Genomic DNA, 16,210 nt, shown 5'->3' with positions numbered 1-16,210 from the left:
GCCAGATCTCTTTGGACATTATTTCCTACGAAATTTCTGTAAATGTAAGGCAGAACATTTTTAGAGAGGCTATTGTTATTGTTTGAAAGCTATTAAATTTATTACATTTGAAGAAAACTTATAGAAGTATTGACTTAGGTGAGGGACAGCAGGCTGCAAATGTAGAGTGGTTTTTGTGCTACTTTGTTTATAGTACATCATGTTGCTAAGTCCCTAACATTTTCTTCCTCTTTTTTTGAAGGAAGTGGGAAATTTGGTAAATGTAAATTCAGCTCAGCTATTAAAGTAACAAGGTTATGGGACTGTCAACTCACAGTAGAGTTACTCATCCTGAATAAAAGTAACTAACTTTAGCTCAAGTTAGTTTTTTTGGTAATTGGAGAAAAGGGCTGTCTTTGAAGTTCAGTTTTGTAGTGGTTTTGTCACTCACTTTTGGGATATTTCATTAACTATTTTAGAAAGATCAAAGGGAGAGCTTTATTTGGTGTTTATAGTCCCATGTCCAACCCTGTTATTTATTAAAGTAACTGCTTAGATGTCTCATGTGTATTGCAAAGCTCTGTGGGTTTGGAAGGGTCAATCTCTCCTCAGGCTGTGCAGGTGAAGGTGTCACCTGCACATGTGTTTCGTGTGCATCAGTTTTGTTCATAACAAAAATGTAGTTCCAGTTTTGAGGATTGCAGGTGTGGTACTCTTGAGAGGCTTTACTTCTACCTTTTTATAATCAAAAGCCTGATTTTTCTAAAACTAGTACAAGTATTTCCAAAGTTGGCAGCAGATTTAGGACACAAATTTGAAACTGTTTTACTTTACTTTTGACAAGATTATTAAATGGACACTGTCCATTCTGAATGCAGGGTGGTTCTAAATAGCACTATCAAGGCAATAATTCTTTGCAAGTTCTTCATTAGAATATTGAAGTCAAGGTGATATCTTGTGTTGGAGGAGGAGAGTTGTCCTAAAGACATTGGGTGTTTCCCATTTGTTTGCAACAAGGAGAAAAGTGTGAGATAAGACAATTCAATGAAATTTGAATGTGGGAACAAGAGATGTGAATAAATTTGTCTGGGATAAATACCTTCTCTGCACTGGAACCCTGTTTTTTTATTAGGCCACCAACTCTTCAGAGTGGTTTTAGAGTGCTGAGCTGCTAAACCTGCTACTGAGCTCTGTTACAGCAGAGGGGTTATGAAAACACCTGAAACAGAGAGGATTTTAAATCCTGTCAAGCTAGAGGAGTACCATAGAAGAGGACCACATTGAAATAACAATGTTCAAAAGACAGGTTGTTTTGTTTTGTTTTGTTTTCCCCACAGTTTAGAATAACATCATATACCATGACTTTATCTGAAAAAGCTTTGTGGGAAAAGTGAGAGTTGTTCAAGTGGAAGACCTATGCACAATTATTTTTCTCCTGGTTAATCATGTATTTATATGCTCAAAAGCCCTCTTACTGTAGCATATCAATGATTTCTGAGGGTTTTCTGAGGGTTTTTTTCTTTCTCTGACAGTCTGTACACCAGTGTACAAAACTTGTTTTTAATTTGAGGTGCCTATATCCATCTTAAATAGCCATCTGTAAGTGCTTAAAGAGTTAAACAGGAGTTAACTAATAATTAATCATTAACAATAATTAAGTTTGTATAGTATTTATTTTGGCCCAAGATTGGGGCCTATATGAATAGAAAAGAGAGAAAAATGAAGATCCTAGCTAGTTTTTTATCACCAAAATGAATCCCTTCTGTTGTGAAAGAAAGGTGTTGTTTTTTTTTTACTACTAGCGTGGATAGGCATTCTGCTCTGTAAAAACATACACTTTTGCTAAGTGCTTTCATTTTTAATCCTCACACGCCCAACCTTCCTGCTTAGGTTGGGCCAAAGGCCTGCCACTTTGCCATTGAGAGATCACCATCAATTCAGGGGATGAGATGTAGGCTGGTGCTGCTATTGAGGGATCACCAACAATTCAGGGGATGTGTAGGCTGGTGCTGCTTTTGCTGTGGGTGCTGGGAGCTGCAGTTTGCAGTGATAAAGCTCTGATATGTTTCGTGCATGAAAAAGAAGTAATGACTGGGTTTTTAATATGCAACGTGTAAAGCAGAACCTACAGGACAGAAAAATCAAGCTAAAAATGTGCATCCTCAAGACTACAAGATACTGGAGTGATATAAACAAGCAAGATGAGCAAGAAGGCACTCCTCTGATGATTATTATGCTAATATGTAGAAAATTTCTCTCCCTGTATCGTGGAGATAAAGGTACGAATTTATTTTTCAAGTATGTTAAAGATAATCTGTAATGACTTTCTTCCCTGAGCATTTAGATAGCTTTGCTGCAAGCTGCTCCTGCACTCCCAGCTCCTGCTGCTGATTGCCTGAAACAAAGCTCTGACAGCTTCCTGACATGCACAGGCCAGCACTGGGGATGTACAGGGTATTAAGGTCACTCATGCACAACAAAGCGTGTCTGGGTGAGCATTGACTTTGCATGCTGTTATTTTTTTAGCCCACTAATCTTGATTATTGTATCCCACCAAAAATATGGGTGCTTGCCCAATTATAAAAGGAACTGGAACAGACCCTAAAAAACTAGGATTGCCTCCATGCAAATACCATGGCCACATAGAATGTCTGATAGCAGGTGATGACACTAAAATGACTAAATCTCTAATGCCTGGAGATTTAGCAATTATTAGAATCATCTTAGATCTTTTCATTGTACAAATACCTATTTATTTAGACATTCTTATCAGTGCATAGGGAAAAAGAGTCTTGAAATGGATGAATATGCCATTCAGATAACACAACCTGGCTGAGGTATTCCCTTTTTAAGTGTCTGCAGCACTGTTTTTAGAACAAGATAATGGTATTTTTATTAAAGATTTCAACTAGGAGCAGCAGTGTTAGAGAACGTTGCAAGTTCTTCACCTTTGCTTGTTTGACGTTTAAATGACCAAGGCATTTATGTGGTATAAGGAAGCCAGAAAAACCCTTCAAAAGTTGAATATCCTGGGACTGTGTTTAACAGTTCTCAAGATGCTTGCTTTCAAGTGTATCTCCTATACACGTATACACTCCTTGCAGTTTTAAGAATTGCTGGCTCACTGCCCACCTCACCAACTCCATGTGCAACCAGTTTCCCTGGATGCAGGCCCTGCCTTTCCACTGAATGGCTTGGAGTCACGTTGAGACCAGCACATTTCCTATCAGTGATGCCTCTTCCAGATGCACTTCTCTGCCTTCTCCATCTCTAGGCCTAATGGTCTTTTTCCTTACTGGTATTGTTTGATCTCATCCAGGCTCCCCTTTTCCCCTTGGAAGGCCTGAGTCACTCTTCTGAGCCCTTTTTATTGTTTGCCAAGAGCATGCAGTAGCTTCCAGCAGCCAAGGTACTCTGCTGCTGGTGGACCACTCTGTATTCTCTGCTTCCTGCTCAGCCTTGCTGTGTAAGCTGATGATTGTTGGGATGGAGCAGCATGAACAGCTAGAGGTGGTATTGGCTTCTGATTAACTTAACAAAAAATGGTCTTTACATTGAGCTGGTCTTCTCAGGATTTTACAAAATTAAGGATGCGCCCACGGACAGATATTAGGGGTGTGAAGGCAAAGAAGCTGCTGACCTGTTTTGATCCTGACTCCTGAAGTTCCAAAGTGATACTTGAAAGCAGGGTTAAGGCAAGCCTAGAGATTCTGTTTGACTGTTAAAGCAGTCTCCTACCTACTGGGAGTGTTAATGGCAGAGGTTAATGGCACATCAAAGGAGATCTTTGCATTGTGCTTCACTGGAAGAGGTGAGTTTGACTTGTTTCCATATGAATGAATATTTCTTTTAAGGCAAAATAGCTGGAAAAGTGGGCCATGTTTTGGTGCAAAGCATACATGTTTGTGAAGGGGATGCTTGGTCAATAGGAGCAAAGCCTGGGAAAGATATCCTTAGCGGACAGATTTTTACAATTCAGACTGACAATCCCTGCAGGAAGTTCAGAGGACAGGTAGGAGGCAAAACAGCAGGATCCTTCCTTACTCAGGCACTACTCCTCTGTTTCATTTGAACGCTCCACCCTTTTTCAACAAGGAGTCTAAGACCAACCTTGCTGTAAAAATAACATGGTTGGCATGCAAAGCCAGCAAATTTGTCCTCTCTAACACAGTTCTTGCATGGATGCACGGAATTGTCTTTTCACTGTTGGGGAATCTGAATGGTTCAAGTCACTTGCATGAATAAAAGAAACAATAAATATTTTCATGGAGTTTTTAAAGTATCTTTTTATAGATGAAGATTTATAGAACTTAACTTCAAAATCCATGGCTCAAATGAATTTCAGAGTATTTACTGTGAATGAGAAATTTAAGGATCAGGTGATTACTTCTTTCCTTCAAACAGCTAGATTGGTATCAAGTTAAATTACACATGAAAGAACAGGTGGCAGTCAGTACCAAAAACTTTTGGCAGAAGCATAGGAACAAATCAGAGAACTGCAGTGTAATTAGTGTAATTTCCTACTTCCTTACAGATTTTCTCTGGTCTGGTTGTTAGATATGTAACATCAAATCTTGAGATGGAATCAGGAATGTAAACCCAAATAGCATGAGACTTTTCAAGTCTAGAAGAGCAAGCTGGAAAATACTTGCTTGTCCTGCATGGTAGCTTGAGATGCCAGAGGCAAGAATTTTCTTAGAAGACTTTTGAACACAAGTCATTTAATCAACCCTCTTTGCAAACCTAGCATGTTGGCAATGGGAATGTGTTAATAGTAAAAACTAGCTTTAGCTTCCAAAGGGTTTTCCCCCAACGTTCTTCTACAGTCCATGAAAAAGGAGGTCTTGAAAAGTAAGTCAGAACTGGAAGCTTTTTTTACATTGAGCAGCAGCCCAGAGAGCCTCCCTCTTCCTGCTTTGTGCAGGTGTGAGAAGGCTTGTGCTGTTTGGTGGAAAGGAACCCCCATCAACTGCGCCTCAGGCATTTTACACCTAAGCCCTTTTCATCCCAGGATGAAGTCCTTTGGGAGCCCTGGCCAGGTAGACAGCCTACCCATATTCCTAGCACCCTATTACATGATTTTGGCCAACAGGAAGAGGAGCAATTGCAGCCCCTCTCCAGCTTTCCTGGGAAAGGTGTTGGTATCCACATCACAATGAGAAGACACTTCCTCTGTAGAGTGTGAGTGTCAAGCTCTGCCCTTCAAATTTCTGTACTATGATGCTCTCCTTTGTGACATCCTGAGAATGAGAAGTATGGTTATAACTATAAATGAAACCTTGTTTTTTTCCTGAGATTCCCTTCACAGTGCTTGATTAATATCCTCAGTAATGGAACTCTACTTATAATATGCAATCAAGGAAAAAAGCTATAGCTTTATATACTCTTTTAAAATCCAGTGGGTACATCTGTACTTTATTGATTCCAAATTTCATAATCTAATTATTTATCATTGGTAAAAATATTTGTTTTGTTATTACCTATTCCAAATAATTTTGACATTCTGTGTCTTTTCCCTTATGTCCTTATTGTTCCAGACTGCACAGGAAGGACAAAGTTGAAGTTTTATTTGTCTTTATTTACAGAGACAATTTGGGATGATTTTTTTTGTACATCTGATGTTTCTAAAAGCCATGCCAGAGTATTTGTGAAAGTTGTGAAAATCTCTTCTGTGAGCAGGTATTCCTTGCTAATGAGCTTTTGTTTTACGTGAATCAAAGGCTTTTTCAGTGCTGAAACTACAGTTATGGAAGATTTGTACATAGTCATTGTAATGACTATGCTGATTATAAAATTCTGAAGATAAATAAAAATGCTTTTTATTTTTATATGTGGATGTTTACTGTTCAGGGTAGATACTGCTGCTAAATAAAAAGGAATTTTCAAAGCTTCTGAAGTTAGGTACAAACTGACACATCTGCAGTCACTGTGACCGGGGCTGGATCTGACATCCAATCATTTTTTGTTGGGAATGAGGAAAATGAGTCCTGGAGTCCTCTTCCAAGTCCCTGCAGGCTTCTGGAGCTTTCTCTCTCATCACTGAAGCAGGCTTCAGTCGGTGAGCTGTGACACCATTGCCACAGTAAACTTTGCCCTAGAAGCATTTCCCTTTAACCTTGCTTTGAACGTGCTGCTGACAACGTGCAGGAGCTGGGCTCAGGCTGGCAGCGCGCTAATTGCATTACAGTAATGCAGTAATGCAGTAATGCTCTGTGGCAGGAGCAGCGCCGCGGCGCCGGCACACGTGAGCCTGTCCACCCCAGCTGCTGGCTGCCAGGGCAGATGCAGCAGTCTCCAGATCCACAGCAAGGATTCTTTGGACCCATGCTCCACACTGGAGAGCAATATGGCTTTGTTTTGACTCAAAACCAGATGTGTTGCACAGAGCTCATTGATAAAACAAAGCTATGCCCAGCTCTTCTAGCTCAGAGGTAATGAAATGCTGATACACCGGGAGATCTTGTGCATATTGACACACAAAGGAAAACTTGCAGGTTCGTGCATTGTTGCTTCATAATCCCTGCTTTAGTATTGCCCAAGCAAACATCTCTTCAGTGGCAAAGCTTCCTTAGGCCAGCCAGGCAACTGTAGCACGTGTTTCATCATGCCTGCCTGGTGATGACATGGCTGGGAAGGGAAAACCACACTTGTACAACAAGGAAACAGAAACAAAACTCTGCTACCTATGCAATTTTTCCCATCCATGCCTTGAGGGTGAGTAGCTATTATTCATAGACTGCTTTAATTTTTTTCGACAGCTAGGGATAAGCCAAAGAGTAAAATTTTGGCAGTGATGTCCAGTTTTCGTGACCTTTTTTTTTAGGCTTTCTCAAGAGGTTATCTTATCTAAAAGAAGACTACCACTTAGAAAAGGTGGTCTGAATACACAATATGTCTGTATACTAGAAGGAAAGCGAGATCCTCCCTTACACAGTAGAGCATAGCTCTATCAGATTGGGTTCCCTCCAAGTTAAACATATGGGCAGTTTAATGAGTAAAGGTTTAGGGAAAAAGTTACACCTCCTAAGGAGCCTGATTAGTGATATGTTGCAGACGAGGAGGTGGTGCTGTGCCCTGCCCAAGCAACAGGTATTGTGACTCCAAAAGACAAAATATGGCTTAGCTTGCATGCAGGAGGTGAATCTATGGCTACGTGAAGAGAAACCTCAAACACTGCTGGCCGCAGTTCCCACGTTGGATGAAGCATCATTGCACGATGTGCACCTGCCCGAAGGAGAAGAATGAAGGTCTGTGTACGTTGCCTTGCACTTGGTAATGAAGAGCTGTAATACCCTCCCATCCTACAAGGTGCAAGGGTTTGACTACCTCAGGAAAGCATTCACCCTGGTTAGGCTCAAGCTGCCAAGGTGGTGGTTGCTCCTAAGTGTGGCTACGTGCTTGCCGTGCAGCTCATTTCCTCAGAAAAACTTACACTTCTTATTGCAAATTTGATTCTCCTTTTCTTGGACAATATATAGCTCATTGTGAAAATGAGCAAAACTTCAGACAATATATTCTGTCTGCACTGAAACAATAATACGTGGCATAGGGATTCAACACTGTCCATAGGGTAGCATGTATTTGCTGCTTCTCTTTTCATTATCTAAAGAGGAGACTACACAAACACAAAAAGTTTGCTTATGATGTCAGCCTCATATCAGGCAGGAATTGAGATTTACAGGATTGAATCCCTGTGGCTCAAGCACCTCTGGATATCTGAACATTTTCGTTTGCCTCCCACAGTAGGAGTGGTATTTGGCAAATATATACTGTACTGCTGAGTTAAGAAACAATGTATATTTTGTAGCCCAGGCCACTTGTACCTTACCCAGAAGAATACATCTCTGGCCCCCATAGATACTTTATTTGCTACATGGACAGTTTCAACACTATTCTGTTTCAAAGAAGTTTTGAGATGTGGCATTGATACATCCCAGCCAGTAATCCATAGCACTGGATTGATTAATTTGCAAAACCGTAGAAATTTGTAAGAATTGAGTGAGATTTTTTCACTGTATACTAACAATCTGCATTTCAGAAGAGATAAGAGTATATTTTTTTCTTGTGTCTTGTATGAACTTACATGCCTAGACCTGAAAAATTTGTGAGGAGGATAAATCAGACCAAATGACTTGTGGGAGGATTCAAAACTGTAGCAGTGTTGAGCACAGGTGGGTAACTGGATCTTCAGGTACTTCAGATCCAGGAATACTGTCTCACCACTAGATGGAAATAGTGGATTTTACATCTTCTGCTGCATTATCAGCACTTATACCTGACTACCATTTGCATATCACAAGCCATCTGCAGGCAGCATTGCAGAAATGTGGATCCAAAATTATTTGCTAGTGCATATGGAGTAAAGCCAAGATTTCTATTTCTAGAAATTGTCCCTGCTTTACAAGACTGAAGACTTCCTAATTCCTGAAGGATGATTCTGTTTGATCCCTAATCTAATGGCTTTTCATTTATCCTTTCTGTAAGCAACCAGAGAACTGCAGCATGGACAGTATGTTGATTCAACTATCATGAATTAGTCAGTAAAGATCACCCTAATTTAACATCTACTCTGAAATCTCTTTCACAAGACACACACAAAATTAAATTAAAGAAAAAAAAGTGGAAGAATGTTGAAAGTCTTGTGTTTCAATATACCTACTTAATAACACAAAAAAAGAAATGTGACTTGCTGTCTTATGAGCAGAGGCTATAATATTGTTTGCATATTAAAAGCAAGCATACAGTCAGAGAAGCAGAAAGTAATTAAAGACAGCTCTGTAGAGAAGGATAGTTAGAGGAATTTTTTTTTTTTAAATATCAGTTCAAACATTATCTGTTTATTTTGAGTATGACAAATTTGACTTTCTACAAAGTCTTGAAGCTTCTAGCTGCTGTGTGAAGTTGTATCACAAAAAAGCATAAAGGAAAAGATGCTCCAAAACTTTTGGCTTTATGGGACTTTCTCATATTGGGAAATGCTGGAACCAGCACAGAACCTGCCTTGCTGTCTCCTCTGGTTTGATATCTTCATCTCAAACTCCTTCATGAAAGTACCAGCAGAGAAGTGTAGTAATTGTTATTCCATAAAAACCCCCCTTGAGATACCAGATGTATCTTCACATGTCTCTTTTTCCAGGCAGGAGAAAGTAACTGTGTGATATACATAATCCAGTGTTATACAGGACCAAAAGAGGCAGAGATTGGCATAACCCTGATGCTGGAAACAAATTTTGGGGGTACATTGGAATCAGGATTTTTTTTTTTTTTTTGAGACTTAATAATAGCAGCTTCCTCACAGATTATGACAGTAAATCACTTACCTGAGGGAATTTGACAAGAGATTGGTCAAAACCTCACAGGGCCTGTTGAGAGAGTGTATTTTATAATGCCACTTCTGTGCCAGTGTACAGTAGTGGCAGCTGCAGCATTTTCCTTTAAGAAGTAGGAATTGCAGTTCAAGATGGACTAAACCCAAAATATCATATCTCCATTTTTCCCATTGCTAAGGCATGAGGTTGCATTCAGGTTTGATTTTTCCTGAGTACTGCAAGCGCCCACATTAATTCTGTATTTTCATTGATTTTGTTTGCTAAACGGACCACTGTGTGTATGTAGAAGGATTGTTCCCGGGTCACAGTAACTATGGATTGTTGTAGTTCAATAATATGTGATGTACCAGTGGGAGTTGGGGAGCTATTGAGAAGGCTGGCAATCAAACCCAATAAACTGCTTTGGGGTGTTGGTGCCTTATTGCTCTGTCTCTGTGCTGTATGATGGTTTTTTTTAAATTAACCTTCAAAAAAAAAAAAAAAACAACCAAAAAAAAAAAAAAACAACCAAAAAAAAAAAAAAACAACCAAAAAAACAAAAAAAAAACCCCAAAAAACCATGCCGTGTAATAAACAGTACAATTTAGCATTCAGAGTCCAGCTAGGAGCGCATGGGCACCGGCACTCAGCACGCTGGACTCTTTCACCACGCCGGATGGAGTCTGTGCTCGAAGGAGCGTTAAGGCCACAACATCCCTCGGCGGGACAGCTCTGGCAGTGTCCCATCGCTCCTGGGCGCTCCTGAGCTGGGGTGCAAAGAGGGGTTGGGAGTCCGTGTGTGTGAGAGTGAGTCTGCGTTTTCTCTGCGTGCGTGTCTATTTGTGCATGTGAGTGTGCGAGTATGTCTGCTTTCACCACGCCGGATGGAGTCTGTGCTCGAAGGAGCGTTGAGGCCACAACATCCCTCGGCGGGACAGCTCTGGCAGTGTCCCACCGCTCCTGGGCGCTCCCGAGCTGGGGTGCAAAGAGGGGCTGGGAGTCCGTGTGTGTGAGAGTGAGTCTGCGTTTTCTCTGCGTGCGTGTCTATTTGTGCATGAGAGTGTGCGAGTATGTCTGCGTGAGTGTGAGTGTCGGTCTGTGTGTCAGTGTGTCTGTCTGTGTGTCAGTGTGTCTGCCTGTGTGTCAGTGTGTCTGTGTCAGTGTGTCTGTGTGCGTGAGCGTGTGTGCGGGCGGAGGGCGGGCAGTGCCGCGGCGTGCCCGCTCTTGCCGCCGCCGCGGGCGGGACTCGCCGGGCGGGGGCTCGGCGGGGAAGGGGCCGGGGCGCGGCGGGAGCCCCATTGGCTCTTCCCGGCAGCACATGTTGCCGGCCCGGCTATAAAGGCGGCCGCGGCCGCGCTGCAGCCCGTCCTTCAGCCTCCACGTTTCTGCGGGGACGCCATCAGCTCCAGTGCCGCCGCCATGGCCATCGACGCGTTTTTGGGTAAATGGTGCCTCGTCTCCAGCGAGGGCTTCGAGGAGTACATGAAGGAGCTGGGTAAGAAGCCGGCGGCTCCCCGCCCCCGAGAGGGAGGGATGGATGCCGGGATGCCGCCCCGGGGATGTGCTGTCGCTGCCGGCCGGCGAGGCTCTGTCCAAGGTCCGCGGAGAACGTGGTCCCGGAGCCGGGCCCGAGGGTGGGACACAGCCCGGCCGAGAGCCGCGGGTGGGCGGCGGCTGCGGGCGTGATGCCGGCATTCTCGGGATGCAGCGCCGGGGCTCCGCGCCCTCTCGGCTCCGGGAACGGAGCGCTGGCCGGCGGCAGAGCTTTCCTGGCGGGATTGCTGCCGCCCCTGGCTCCGCGTCCTAAAGATGTCAGCGACCCTTTTTGCATCGTAATTGCTGTGGGGCAGGTACCGGCACCAGCGGGCACCTTCCCGCCGCACAGCGCTGCGCCTCCCCGCCGCCTCCCTCCGCAGAGCCGGGATTAGCAGCTGGTGCCTGCAGCCCGGCTGCGATTAGGCCGGTTCGCCCCTCCCTCGGCGCTAATGCCCGGGCGGGGGCTGCGGGGGCTCGGGCTGCCCCGGCCCCGAGCGGGGCCGGGCCGGGTCAGACCTGCCGAGCCGCGGCTGCCTCCCCGCCGAGTCACCTTGGGTGTCTCCTCCCGAGAGAGACAAACTGGATCAGCTGCCTGTGGGTAACCGGCTGCCCTGCCGGAGGCTGTTTGCCTGTTTGCTTCTGTGGGTAGTCACACCTTTATCTCAGGGAGATGGTCCTGGCTTGTTATCCCTGCGTCCAGGCTGCCCTACATTTTGTAACACGAAGGTACCGGATGAAGAACACACCTAGCAGACCAGGAGCCTCATCTGCAAGCTCTGATTTGCCACTTTGAGCATCCTGGCTGACAGGTGATAGATACCTAGCAGTATCTATATGGCCCAGGAGCTATTATTTTCTGCAGTTTATTCACAGATGAAAGCCGTGATATTTTCTCAAGAGACAGAAGATGTAGGCTTATCCTTAGAGGGAGGAGATGAAGGAATTTAGGTCTTGCGTTCTTCATGTAAAATACAAAAAGCATCACTGCATTTTCACTCTGCAGACAGTGCATTACAGTGGTGGCTGTAATTACATTTTGGGAGGCCTGTCAGTATGTGATATGTATGATATAAGAAAGCCTTTTGGACTGAACTCTGTGGGAGACTTTGGAGGAAATTCAAGAATTTAAAGCTCATCTCGGGTGAGCCACGGATTAGGATGCCTTGGTGCCTTGATGTCCAATGGCCAGACCTAGGCGTGTGCCAAGTTGCAACTTCAAAGTAGAAATTAGGTGCTGCAACTGCAGAGCACCTCCCATGTGTAGGCAGAACCAGACTGTTGTTTGGTTTTAGACTGAAATCATAAACCCAGTCACTTTTCCATTTTACATTTACAATTTAGGCAATTAAATTTAGAACAAGTCATATTTTAGGAGCCAGTCATTTACTGGATTTCACCCTTGCTGGCTACTTGTGAAACTCTCTGCCTTTGATCCTACTGATGCACCATAAATGAGACCACGCAGATTCTGCTCATTCTGTGCAAAAGAACATTTGAGGATAAAGAAGTTGGAATTTCACTTCTTGCCATATGGAAGACATGCAGCTCATCTCTGTTGAGTTGGCTTCCAAGCTGTAGCTGATCAAATAACTCCCTGATTACTCTGGCCTGGACTACAGCAACAGAATGTGTGTGGAGGTTACTGTGGCAATCATTTCCAGTTCTGATCAGAAAAGCTGGACTGAGGATAACTGTTCTTTCTCTGTGAGCTTAAGCTTAAGGCTCAGTTGTGGAATCTCATTTGAGTCTGGAGAAGCAGCGTCTGGAAAGGACTTTATTTCCCTCTCAAGGACTCAACCCTTACCTCCACATACCACGGGAGTGCTGTGCTGATACTTGACAACATTTTTTAACTATTCCAGTTGCAGAACCCAGGCACTCACTGACTTGGTGGTGCTTTCTGCCCCATTTGGTTGCATATCAATTCATGGCTCAGATACGCACTTACCAGTTTGATGGATTCATGTTTGGTGCCTGCTGCCCTCTTATTTGTATTTTCATCCTTCAGATCAAAAAGATTCAAGCCAAACAGTGCAAGCAGCAGCTGAAGCAGGGTGTGTCTGAAGAGTTTTGAGGGCTGCTGTCTCCAGATCATGAATTTTCAGCCATTTGCAAATTGCTCATTTCTCCATTTCTCTGTCTTTTGAATGTGTGTGTGTAAGCACTATTTTTTGTGATAATGATTTTTCTAATTCACAACTCCATACTTTATAAACAGGATGTAAAATATGAAATTTAATTTAAAATGGCATGTTTGCAATGGTGTATGAATTGATGGAAGGGTGTTTATTGAGTAAGTTTGAATAAAGTGGATTAATCTGTCAATAAAAATAATTTATAGACTTTTTAAAGTGCTCAGAATTTGAAGAGAATAATTTTATTTTAGTTTAAGCTTTTGTATTTGTTTTCCTTTTTGCTATTTATTTCTGTTTGAAAAAAAAATCAGTGCTGAGTTTTGGGATATTTAGAAATCCTCTAGTGGGCAAAATAAATTTAGCTCTCTAAGGAAACAAAAGAGTAACTCTGCAAATAAGCTTTTTTTCCTTCCTCATCTGTGGAAAATTTAAAACATCCTCTTTCTTTGTGGCTCTTGAGCTTTGATTCTCAAGTGTACTTAAGTGCCTAATTAAATGGGAATTAGGTATTTGAATTCTTATGTGGCCCTAAGCCCGAGGGTTTAACTGACTTCGTGACACTCTGTGCCTCTCGCCTTGCAGGTGTGGGTATGGCTATGAGGAAAATGGGAAGCATGGCCAAACCAGACGTTTACATTATTCAGGATGGGGACACAATCACCATGAAAACAGAAAGCACCTTCAAAACTTCACAGTTCAGCTTCAAGCTCGGTGAGAAATTTGAGGAAAATACATTAGATGGCAGGAAAACTCAGGTCAGTATACTAGACTTTCTGTTGAAAAAAGGCAATTCTTTGGGTGTTTTACAGAGGGAGATGCTATTTTAAAATCAATTTTGACATCCACACTAACAGTGCTTTATGCAATGAGCAGTTGTCTCTGTCTCATTGAAATATTTTTTTTTAACGTGGATTAAGCAAATTCCAAAGAGGGAGAGTGCTGAAATCAATAGTCTTGTGTATTTTGCTGTTTGCATTTTGTAGCAGAAGCATTTTTTTTAGTAAAACTAACAGACCTCTAAATCCCTGTTAAAGCCAAATGCCACTTCATTTGAAGCCTGTGGAAAAAAACGCCATTGATGTTTAATCAGAGGCAATTCAGCCCTAGGGTTAACCTTTCTGCTCTGTCTCTTATTTGCATTACAAGAGAGCCTGGTTCAGTGTGGGGTGGGATCATAGACAGCAAGGTAGTACCCATGTGAATTACAGGCACTAAACTCCAGTTTTAGAAGGCAAAGAATTTCTCCTTGCACCTAGAAGGGAGAATATTTATCCCAAAGGAGGGAAAAAGCAAAGGATGTATGTCATTTCCTCCTGTGAGCACTCTCTGTTTATCACCCCCCTCCCTCCAGCCACACACTTTCAGTTCATCTATTATTGCACAATCAGATAAATGCTACACAAAAGCCCAAAGCCCATGTAACAAAGAGATGTACAGAGAACCTCTTCTGCTCCTGTTAATTGAAATTGTGGATGCTGTCAAAGGTTTGTCTGATGCAGAAATGTGTCGGAGCAGCGAGTGAATGAGCAGTGAGTTAGTTACTGTAAGAAGAGGATGGATAAAATGTTTAAGATAATTTCCGGCATCGTAGTTGTCAATGATAAAATTATTATTGAGTGATCTGGGGTGGGAATCTTTCATTTGGAATAAGGTGTTGAAAAGCCTCAGTGCTGCCCAAATGTCATGGGGAAAATACTGATGGTCAGGTTCTTCTTTCAGACCCTTGTCAGCTTAAAAGATGATGGCTCACTGATTCAAGAGCAGGAATGGGATGGCAAGAAGACCACAATAACAAGGAAGCTCGTGGATGGACAGTTGGTGGTGGTGAGTTCAGTCCCACTTTCTGGTCCCCAAGTGCTGCTGGTTGGTAGCCTGAAATGTAACTCCTAACGTGTCTTTTCTCCCTGTTGGTCTGCATTGAGAGGTAAATTAATAAATCCATCTCTTTATCTTCTAGGAGTGTGACATGAATGGTGTCAAGTGTGTTAGAACCTACCAGAAGGCATGAGGACATCTTCAGGTTCAGTAGGAACTTGCTGCAAACAACTCAGTTCAGTGGACAGAGCTCCTTTTCACTCCGTATTTTCCTTTTCCCTGTTTTCTAGTATTTCAATGGACTGAGTAGCTGAGTGCAATTCTTTTTAAAAGCCGTGATGTAACTATTATGTAACTATTCTGAACTAAGGCTATTAAATAAAATTGTTGGATATATGAAGTGGAAACATTGTTACTAGTGGAATTTTGAGTGAGGTTTAAAAAAAATAATATTGGTTTTAGGCTCTACTACAATCTGCCTTCAGCACAAAACAAGCCAATATATCACAAACATCCCTGCTTTCTAGGATAGTAAAATTTGAAATTGGAACAACTCCACAGCCCAAACGTCAAATGTTTTTTCTAACTCTCATGTTACAAAGTAAATAGAATTGTGTGGGTATAAATATGAGATGAGCTATATTGGTGTTTAAGTAGAGAAATGGATTTTCAGGGTTAATTTGGGGTTTTTTTGTGTTTCAAACCCACAGTTTTAAAAATTTCAATATATAATAACCACAGTATTTATCAATATATAATACCCACAGTAAGATATACCAGTAAGCCAATGAACATGATGAATCTAAGCAAGCACATACACACTTTCTTGAAAGGAAGCCTTATTTTATGAAGACTTTTCCTAGCAAAACTCTTATTCCATGTCTAGTAACATTATAAAAATTCTTAACAAAAATTGCTGAAATACTGCCTAAAACCTAAAGCCTCATTTTTTTTTTTTTTACTTGTTTGAAACACCTAGCAATGGAGTATATATGCTTTGAAGTGCCAAAATAAATAATCAGAAATATTAGTGTCTTGAGTATTACTTTTACACTGATTGGGAAACAGAGCCTATAATGCTATTATTCTGCCAAAGAGATGTCAGATGAGACAAAAATTTAAAAGGCTTAGGTGAATTTCTGTGATACCAGACAAGCATGTCCTAAAAGTGAAACCATTTGGTGACAGGAATGTTTCCATAAACTCAGGAGCCTTGGGGATCATGAATTGCACAGGTCCTGTTTTCTGCATCTGTCATTGCAGAATCAATTCTTACTTCTGAGATTTTAGCTGCTCAGTGCATGTATCATATTACTGAGCTTACTCAAATAGAAAAATCTGCTATGTTGTGTCATGGAAAGTGACTTTTCCCATAATTTTGGACCATTTATCTTTTTCATCATTTTATGACTACTTACAATGTCATTCCCTTTACCT

At 42.1% G+C, this 16,210-nt stretch overlaps 1 protein-coding gene across 1 annotated transcript; it reads left to right on the top strand.

The window, feature by feature from the left end:
- The first annotated feature begins 10,487 nt into the window (after nucleotides 1-10,487).
- FABP5 (fatty acid binding protein 5) lies at nucleotides 10,488-15,801 on the top strand. Its single transcript, XM_039702879.1, has 4 exons — nucleotides 10,488-10,782; nucleotides 13,541-13,713; nucleotides 14,678-14,782; nucleotides 14,916-15,801. The coding sequence occupies exons 1-4, from the start codon at nucleotides 10,707-10,709 to the stop codon at nucleotides 14,964-14,966; spliced, it is 405 nt and encodes a 134-aa protein (XP_039558813.1). The 5' UTR covers nucleotides 10,488-10,706; the 3' UTR covers nucleotides 14,967-15,801.
- Nucleotides 15,802-16,210: the final 409 nt, after the last annotated feature.

Source organism: Passer montanus, unplaced genomic scaffold, assembly GCF_014805655.1.
Source record: "Passer montanus isolate IOZ18808 unplaced genomic scaffold, ASM1480565v1 scaffold16, whole genome shotgun sequence".
Taxonomy (NCBI): Eukaryota; Metazoa; Chordata; class Aves; order Passeriformes; family Passeridae; genus Passer; species Passer montanus.
The sequence above is the reverse complement of the archived record's forward strand: the minus strand, read 5'-3'. Positions and strand labels throughout refer to the sequence as shown.